We start from the raw sequence: 10,161 nt of genomic DNA, 5'->3' as shown, positions 1-10,161 counted from the left end.
ATGGCTACATCAGAACACTACATCAACTTTCTTTCCTTTGTAGACAAGGATATGCTGGAACCAGGCTGCTCAGTCCTGCTCAACCACAAGATGCATGCTGTCATAGGGGTGCTCATGGATGGCATGGATCCCTTGGTCACAGTGATAAAGGTAGAAAAGGACCCCCAGGAAACCTATGCTGATACTGGGGAGTTGGACAGCCAATCCAGGAATTAAGGAATCTGAAGAGCTTCCTCTCACTCATCCTGAATATTATAAAGAGATGGGTATAAAGCACAAAAAGTGGGTCATTCTCTATAATCTGCCACAGAGGTAAAACCTTATTAGCCAAAGCAGTAGCAAACCAAACCTCAGCCACTTTCTTGAGAGTGGCTGGCTCTGAACTTATTGAGAAGTACCTAGGGAACAAGCCCAAACCATTCAGGAATTGTTTCCAGTTGGGAAAGAACATGCACGATCCATTGTGTTTACTGATGAAATTGATGCCATTGGAACAAAAAGATATAACTTATATGTCGGTGGTGAGAGAAATTCAATGAACAATGTTGGAACTGTTGAACTAGTTGGATGGATTTGATTCAAAGGGTGACCTGAAAGTTATCATGGCCACAAACCAAACAAACTTTGGATCCAGCTCTTGTCAGACCAGACCTCATTGACAGGAAAATTGAGATCCCCTGCCTGACGAAAAGACTAAGAAGCACATCTTTCAGATCCACACAAGCAGGAAGACCTTGGCTGATGATGTAACCCTGGATGACTTGAGCAAGGCTAAAAATGACCTCTCTGGTGTGACATCAAGGCAATCTGTACAGAAGTTGCTCTGATGGCCTTGAAAGAATGTAGAATGAAAGTAACAAAGTGAAGACTTCAAAAAATCTAAAGAAATGTTCTTTGTGAAAAGCAAGAAGGCACCCCTGAGGGGCTCTATCTCTAGCAGACTACAGATGCCTTCAAGGAACTGGTTGGAAGTATCCACACCCCTCTAGGGATGAGGCTGGGAAGTTGCCCAGAGGAATCTGTGTTCCAGTTGATCTCTCTTAGCAAAAGAATGTTGTGTAGGATGCCCACTGGGCTGCCTTCATCTGTTGGTCAGGTCTTCCCAAAAAAGCATGATCCTTCTCAATACATACATACATACATACATACATACATACATACACACATAAATGTGATTAAGAAGACTTCCTCTGGATTGCCTGGGGGCTTGAGAATGTGTAGCCTCACTCACTTATGCCCCCTTTTCCTTGTCTCCCTCAAGGCTGAGCCAAATTGCTAGGGTTCCACCAGCTGTTCCACTGCTCACCCAGTCATATCAAGTCCTAAACTGCCTCTTACCTTATTTTACATTCATTTTACAGATGCAATGCCAGTCAAGGATCAACGCTTTCCAACACCACAAAAATCACACTAAATTGGCCTTTATTACATGGAGTACTGTTCACTTCCTAGAATTGAGATAATTTGCTGAGGTGCTGTCAGATAGTAAGCAGTAAGTGAGGTCTGGATTTAACCTTGCTCAAAGGATGACATTTACAGAGCCCAAGAGACACAAAGGGCTACAGGCAGATGGGCAAATGGGTGCTGGCCTCCAGCCATCCTACTGACCACCCAGGCACACCAACTGGAATAGTTATCCATACCTCGGCCCACTCCAGCCCAACAGGGCTCCACCACCCCTGCAACAGGGCGGCCCAGACTCCCACTACTCAGAGGCCCTGGCACAGATGTCTCCTTCTCCAGGAAGCCTTCCCTGATCCCCTCAAAATTTGGCTATAAGCAGGTATTGGAAGATGTGGTTAGACAGTTTAAAAAAAAACAGTAACCACAAAGATGGGAACCCAAAGGAGAGCATTCCTGCCCATTCATGGAGCACTGGGTGTTATACACAAACAATGAATCATGGAACACTACATCAAAATCTAATGATGTACTGTATGGTGACTAACATAACATAATAAAATTAAATTAAGCTTAAAAAAATAAAGATAATGCCTATTCCCACATAGGATACTTAGATGGATGAGCAAGAACCACCTAATTCATTCTGGGATCTCATATCTCTGCCCTGCCTGCAACTAACTTTTTATTGAAGAAAGGATGAATGCATGTTTTATTGATGTTTCCATTACTTCAGTTAACTTAAAGGTTCCATATTTGTTACTTGTATGAAAACCCCATTAAAATGTTGATGACTCTTCTCTACCTTAAAAAAGAAATAAAATTTTGACTTTATTCATTTATAAACCCTCTGTATGACTTACTAAAAACAGTTTATTACATACTTCAATTACACTCTTTAGTAAACTCTTTAAAATTCATTATATGTTCATGTCTTCTGCCCATTTCTTGACTGGATTATTGTTTTTTGGGTGTTCAGTTTGAGAAGTTCTTTATAGATCTTGGATACCAGCCCTTTATCTGTTATGTCAATTTCAAATATTTTCTCCCATTCCGTAGGTTATCTTTTCGTTTTGTTGACTGTTTCCTTTGCTGTGCAGAAGCCTTTTATCTTGATGAAGTCCCAATAGTTCATTTTTGCTTTTGTTTCCTTTGCCTTTAGAGACGTGTCTTGGAAGAGGTTGCTGTAGCCAAGGTCAAAGAGGTTACTGCCTATGTTCTCCTCTAGGATTTGGATGGATTATTGTCTCACATTTAGGTCTTTCATCTATTTTGAGTTTATCATTTTGTATGGTGTAAGAGAATGGTCCAGTTACATTCTTCTGCATGTGGCTGTCCAATTTTCCCAGCACCATTTACTGAAGAGACTGTCTTTTTTCCATATTTTTTCCTGCTTTGTCAAAGATTAGGTGACCATAGAGTTGAGGGTCCATTTCTGGGCTCTCTATTCTGTTCCATTGATCTGTGTGTCTGTTTTTGTGCCAGTACCATGCTGTCTTGATGATCACAACTTTGTAATATAGCTTGAAATCTAGAATTGTGATGCCACCAGCTTAGGTATTCTTTTTCAACATTCCCCTGGTGATTCAGGGTCTTTTCTGGTTCCATACAAATTTTAGGATTGTTTGTTCCAGCTCTATGAAAAAATGTCAATGATATTTATGGGCAGAAGACATGAACAGACACTTCTCCAAAGAAGACATATGAATGGCTAACAGACACATGAAAAAGTCTTCAACATCACTAGCCATCAGGGAAATACATATCAAAACCTCAATAAGATACCACCTTACACCAGTTAGAATGGCTAAAATTAACAAGACAGGAAACAACAAATGTTGGCAAGGATGTGGAGAAAGTGGAACCCTCTTGCACTGTTGGTGGGAATGCAAGCTGGTACAGCCACTCTGGAAAACAGTATGGAGGTTCCTCAAGACATTAAAAATAGAGCTACCTTACAATCCAGCAATTGCACTACTGGGTATTTACTCCAAAGATACAGATGGTAATGAAAATAAGGGGCACATGCACCCCAATGTTCATAGCAGCAATGTCCACGATAGCCAAATGTGGAAGGAGCCAAGATGCTCTTCAACAGATGAATGAATAAAGAAGATGTGGTTCATATATTCAATGGAATATTACTCAACCATCAGAAAAAATGAACACCTACCTTTTGCATCGACATGGATGGAATTGGAGGGTATTATGCTAAGTGAAATAAGCCAAGCAGAGAAAGACAATTATCATATGGTTTCACTAATAGGTAGAATATAAGGAATAGCACGGAGGACCATAGGAAGGGAAGGGAGGGAAACTGAATGGGAAGAAATGAGAGAGGGAGACAAACCATGAAAGACTCTGGACTCCAGGAAACAAACTGAGGGTTACAGAAGGAAGAAGGTTGGGGGGATGGGGTAACTGGGTGATAGGCATTAAGATGGACATGTGAACTGATGAGCACTGGGTGTTATATGCAACTAATGAGTCATTGAACACTACATCAAAAACTGATGATGTACTTACTATATGTTGGCTTATTGAACTTAATTGAAAAAATAAAAAATAAAATTCATTATATGCTTAATGTAGAAACTCTAGAAACCTAAGGGTGAATAATATTCCAGGGTGGAGTTATCTCCTGTCCTTTCATGATTATAATGGCAAGTCCTGTTGGAGAAATAAGGAAAACTCAAATGTCCACTTGAAATGAGCTGGACTTCGGTCACTAACATGTCGCAGCTCAGCTCCCTTGATGATTTCTCATGCATTCTCAGGCCTACGATGCCATCAGGAAAATGTCCATCTCCCAGCCGTTTTCCTTTAAATCTCTTTCTTATTCTCTCATTTTTCAGCACCCCCACCTCCACCCCAAGCCTAATAATAGTCTCTTCCAGGCTTAAATAATTGCCTTAATTCAGAAACTTATACTACCGCCCTGGAGAGAACCCCTGTGCCTCTAACTAAATTTACCTTTCTAGTTAAGTGCAAACTGTAGTTAGTGAGTCCAGAGCTCAGCTTCAGGCCGGGACTTCAGGGAATACAGAGCAGTGACCCATCTTCCCCTGGGGGCCTCGACCCAGCCCACAGCTGCCTAAGTCCAGAGGGCCTTCCGATTGGTTCTGATGGAGTCTTCTCTCTTTCAGTGATGCTCTTAGAAGAGGATTCAGAATCACAGATGGAATGAAGGAAGACCAGGCTCACTCCTGCACCTGAGATCATGTGAGAAGGGATTCATGAAACGGGTGCCTGTTGTTCAGAATAGGAGCTTCTTTAGACAACTTGTCCTTGTCCTTCCTTACAGTGGCCTCCATTGCAGAATGACACCACTCTCCTGTAAGGTGTGCTGGAGAATAATCCTGATGCTGTTACAGATCCAGTGCTTTGAGAGCTTGAACTCTTCTAATTTCTTTCACTCACTGACAGCAAAGAGAATAAGCTAGGTATTCTCTAAAGAAATGCTTGTGACAGGGGTTCTCTTACCGAGATTTACCTATCAAGTGTCTGCTTCTGATGGGGAGCACAAAACATGTGGAGTTGCCTCCTCCAAGAAAAGCCAGGAAAATGGTAATATCATGGGTTTCTGGTGGTCCCCTATTGTTCTGCCTGAGACATTCTCTGTATGTTTCACTTCTGCTGTTTATCCTCTCCCCCATCTCCACCTCGTGATCCTTTCCCTTTGTCCTAAAACCTGAGGTTCCTGCTGCACCATTTCCTTGTCCCTAAGCTAGAGGTGGGAACATCCCACTCCTTGGCAGACCATCTCCCTGGATGGGATTCTCTATCTCTGTTTGTCTGAGTGGTGCATTTGTTCCAGCTGCCTTGGACACTCTCTCCCTCCCTGCTTCACACTGAGGACAGTGACACTTTAAAGTCTAGGCAACAATCCTCTCATGCTTCCAGATCCCAAAGGATTGCAAAAAGCTGACACCTGCAATGAAACAAGAGCATCAGAGAGAGGGATTACACTGTTGGAGCCACCTATTTTCCTGCTTGCTCAGTAAAACCATTAGAAGAACAGTAGACTTGTTGTCCTTGTTATTGAAGTCACCTGAGAACTAGTCACCTCGAGACACTGTGAATAGTGTGAAGGAGCTCTGAGAATCACTTCAAATGGATGAAGATTGTCTTAGGTCCATCCTGCTTCCAGTGCTGACACCCTTCTCCCCCATGCAGATTCCTCCCCATGCACCTAGGATCTGAATGCCACAGCCCAGCTCACAGGATTCCTGGAGACTCCTTGTCTAGTCAGACCTTCTGCACACACCATTCAATCATTTCTTCATTTCATAGATGGCTTTAAGTAGCCAGTGTGCAAGCACTTGTCCACACACTAAAGACTCTCTCATTTAGTGGAAACCTGTTGTCAAATAGATTCCTCTTTGGGCAAGATCAGGTAATTAAGATCATAGCTCCAACAGAGTTGTTCTCAACTTTGGGCTTGATCCTTAAGTCCCCAAAATAAATCTGTGATTTGCTATATTAACAGCTGAATTGGAGAAGATGTTGATTTTTGTTAACCTCCTGAGAGCCACAAAATCATAAACATACCCAATATCCTGCTGCATCTCTTTGTAAGAGATATTCATCACATGACCAGGTGTCTGATGGATATGAAGTGTCTGTGTTGGCAAAATGCTGACACAGGTGTTCATCTAAGACACTGATGAAATCCTCTCCTTTGATAGCTCCCTCCCCTCTATGCCAGTCTCCCTGTCTTTCCCTTTAGTCCTCTCCTCTTCACAGTCCATATTCTACATCTGGCTCCAGTCTACTACAGTTCAGGATTAAATGAAGCCAATATCCTCCCTTCAGACGAGTGACTGCAAGTGTGCTTTATTTTTATGCTTAATTGATCTAGGATTTAAATGGAAAGAATTATCCCTAGTCATGAAAGAAAACTCAGGCATCAATTTGAGGTATTATTTAAGAATGGTGTGGTGGGGTATCTGGGTGGCCCAGTTTTTAAGTGTCTGCCTTCAGCTCAGGTCATGATCCCAGGGTCCTGGGATCGAGCCCCGCATCAGGCTCCCTGCTCCACGGGAAGCCTGCTTCTCCCTCTCCCATTCTCCCTGCTTGTGTTCCTTTTCTCGCTGTGTCTCTCTCTCTGTCAAATAAATAAAATCTTTTTTAAAAAAAAGAAGAAAAAGAATGGTGAGTGGTGAGGGGGAGGGAGATGCCTTTCTTTGTGACAACTTGAAAATCACAAGAGAGAAGTAGCTGTTGCCTTCATTTATGCAAAATGTGGATGTAGGACAAGACAGAAAAGGATTCTCCACAAATGCTACAGTGTTTTTCAGATGACAGCTTGAAGCCCCTGTGGACACTGTAGCCAGGTGCCCCTTTTGAGTGACAGTGAAGAATGGAGGCGATTTTCAGGATAACAACATCCATACATATTTTGAAATACATGAATCTTTGGGAAGAATGGCTTACATTTATCATTTTGCTTGGCTTGTATAGATTCAGATACAGTGTTTGCTGTCAATGGTATCTGCAATTTTATCCATGCAGGATCCTCAGAAGTAACTTCTCCAGCCAGTGATGCTTCACCATCATTGGATCAAAGCTAATGTCCTCAGGCACATAACAGTGAACATTGCCCTATCTGTCCTGGCACACAGGTAAGCCAGACTCAGGTCTGAGATGGACTGAGGTGGGGCTGATGGATTTGTTGATGGGATCAGAATTGAAGCATTTCAGGATATAAGTTAGTGTCTGGTCATAGATTGCTGGCAAAGCTTGAAGGGTCAAAGGCAGGGCTCTCTGGATCAGTAAGATTAAATATTTCTGTGAAGACAGAAGCCTACCATGGGATCAGACTGTGGACTGACAGACAAAAACAAAATCCTGGTAAATTAACCTCAAACGTCCAAGTGAGGAAGGAATCTTCACATAGGGCAGTGAATCACTACATAGTCCGAGAAGTTAGGGGTCAAAATGATTCTTAGTATCATCATTAACCTAAATGGCTCACCATCTGGTCCTCCTGATTCCACAGCTGACACCTAGATCAAGAGGATGAAAAATGTTGTCTAAAAGAAAATTGTAAGACTCTTTGCTCCTACCCTCACTGGGCAATAAAAGGATAACACATCCACAAAAAGAACACAAACAGCTTCTTGCAATCGTGGTCACAGTGCTTGTGGATTCTACCAATATAAGAGCACAAGACAGAGGATGTGCAGCGGCATGAGATGGCGTGTTCTGTGTAGACCATAACATCCTTGAAATTCAGCAGCAGGGCCCTCCATGCAGTGTGAGTGGGCGGGCTGGCCGCAGTGGTGGACAGCAACGTCAACAGTGCTCCCCACAGGTGCCAGTGCTGTGGGGGCCCATGGAGTAAGGGATGAGACTGTGCTGAGGGTAGTCAAGAGGCCTTCTCTGAGGCACACAGAAGATGCCACAGAGAGCCTCCTAAAATAATCAGACAGAAATATGAGAGGTAATCAGAAGTTAATGGGTGGGACAGAGCCAGAGAAACACTGATTTGTGATTGTCGTTGTCAAGTTGTGGTCCATGTTCTCAGGGAGCTCACAATCTGGAGGGGAAAATTGAGATAGATTTCTCAAACAAGACATACACAGAAGTCAGACTATGACATAAGGCACCTGAGAGCAAGTGGCCCAGTGATTTGAACAGAGGGCTGTGAGTTCAAGGAGGCAGCAGCTGGGACAGGGTATAAGGAAAAAGGCAAGGTTATAGATGACATTGAAAGGCCCCTGATACCCTGGATCAGTGGAATTAAGAGGAGAACATACAGAGAAGAAGGTGCACAGAGACACAGAAGCAAACAAATCTTTCTGGTATCAAAAGCAATGAAAACTGCTGAAACTTTAAAGGCAGATGAAGAATTTAAAGGTCCAAGTAAGAAAAGTGTTCCTCATCACTGTGGACTAAGCCTAGACATTGGGCTGTAATTAGAAAAAATAATGGCATTTATTTCCTGTTTCTTCTACTCGTTGTCAACATGACATTACAAAATATCCCTTAATATCAGACTTCTCACAGGTAAAATTGGATAAAATTCCTTACCCCGGGGCTAATAATTCCCTATCCAATCTTACAGAACTGCCATAAAACAATTTAGATAATGCTTAAGAAAGTGCTCTGTATTTTAGAAACTCTTACTAAAATTAAATGCTCTGTATGAAGTAAAGATCAGGGACATATGATGACTTTTGCCTTCATAAGCCCCTTTTCCATAAAAGCATATTAAAATTTATGCATTATGATTGCAGTTTATAAGATGAATATAATCCAGGCTGCATTATATTCATTTTTTCCTTCTGATCTTAAAAGAAATTTAAATTATTTCATCAGCAAGGTAAGAACAGTACCTACTGTGCCTAATGGATATCAAGACCGATAAGGAGGCATTGGATGATTTTGAACAAAAAATTATGATTGAGAAATTGAAAAGAGAAGGTTTAGAAGACCCCTGCAGATATATGCTAGAATTTTTAGGATTTCTAAACTCTAGGAAGAATGCAATAGAATCTAAATGCAATGAATGTGTAGGTGAACCAGGGAGATTCATTTTTCCAGTTAAATCCCTATGAAAGAGGAAGAAGATTCTCTGAAGTATGCAAAAACTGTGACCCAGGATCAATGATAACCAAACAGGATAACAACTCTTCCTGATATACACTGAGGGCAGCTTTGAGATGTCTGAGCAGAGTGGAGGCAGAGCAGGGAGGGATGTATAGTAAGAGGGGTGATGACCCAAGGAGACAGATCTCATCCTTTTTTCTATTTTATCCAGGGAAATCCCCTCCACAAATGGCCTGGATGAACCACAGCACCATCACTGAGTTTATTCTCATTGGGCTGTCCGACAACCCCCACATCGAGGTTCTGGTCTTTGTGCTCTTCCTGGGGATTTACCTCCTGACCATGATGGGGAATCTGATGATGCTGCTAGTAATCAGGACTGATTACCGCCTCCACACACCCATGTACTTCTTCCTGAGTCACCTGTCGTTTCTAGACCTCTGCTTCTCTTCAGTCACTGAGCCCAAGCTACTGAAGGACCTTCTGTCTAAGAAGAAAACCATCTCAGTAGAGGGCTGCCTGACTCAGGTGTTCTTTGTGTTTATCACTGCAGGGACTGAAGCCTGTCTGCTCTCAGTGATGACCTGTGACCACTATGCTGCCATCTGCCACCCACTGCTCTATGGCCAGGTGATGAGCAGCCAGTTCTGTGTGAGGCTGGTTTTGATCTCATGGGGCCTGGCCTCTTTCAATTCAGTTGTGATTTTGCTCTTGGCTCTTAACTTGGACTTCTTTATGGCCCAAACCATACACAACTACACTTGTGACTTGCCCTCCCTCTTACCTCTATCTTGCTCTGATATTTCCATCAATATCGACATCTTGATCTGCTCCATCTTACTGCATGGGCTTGGAACCTTCCTCCCAATCTTTTTCTCCTATACCCGTATTGTCTCCACCATCCTGAGCATCAGCTCCACCTCAGGCAGAAGCAAGGCCTTCTCCACCTGCTCCTCCCACCTCATTGCAGTGACCCTGTTCTTTGGCTCAGGGTTGATTCGCTACCTTATGCCCACATCTGGTTCCTCCCTGGGTATGCTCTCCTCCTTGCAGTACAGTGCAGTCACGCCCTTGCTGAATCCCCTCATCTACAGCCTAAAGAACCAAGAGGTGAAGGCAGCTGTGAGGACACTGGCCAAAATCCTGCACTATTTTAGGTAGTGAACAAGGACACAGTGTGACAGATGAGTTTGCTTTGCCAACTGC

General features: G+C 42.8%; 1 protein-coding gene and 1 pseudogene across 1 annotated transcript; both read left to right on the top strand.

Moving 5' to 3' along the window:
• LOC123839569 (26S proteasome regulatory subunit 4-like) lies at window positions 1–865 on the top strand (annotated as a pseudogene).
• Window positions 866–9,183: 8,318 nt separating this feature from the next.
• On the top strand, window positions 9,184–10,116 carry LOC123839066 (olfactory receptor 8S1-like). The gene has a single exon (XM_045868436.1). The coding sequence runs from the start codon at window positions 9,184–9,186 to the stop codon at window positions 10,114–10,116; it is 933 nt and encodes a 310-aa protein (XP_045724392.1).
• The last annotated feature ends 45 nt before the right edge of the window (window positions 10,117–10,161 follow it).

This window comes from Mirounga angustirostris, unplaced genomic scaffold, assembly GCF_029215605.1.
Source record: "Mirounga angustirostris isolate CCGP_5_RB_7025 unplaced genomic scaffold, mMirAng1.0.hap1 SCAF_5, whole genome shotgun sequence".
Lineage (NCBI taxonomy): Eukaryota > Metazoa > Chordata > Mammalia > Carnivora > Phocidae > Mirounga > Mirounga angustirostris.
This window is presented reverse-complemented; position numbering and strand designations above follow the sequence as displayed.

Coding starts and splice junctions, on each gene's coding strand:
- LOC123839066 (XM_045868436.1), top strand. CDS start 9,184: ATGGCCTGGATGAACCACAGCACCATCACTGAGTTTATTCTCATTGGG.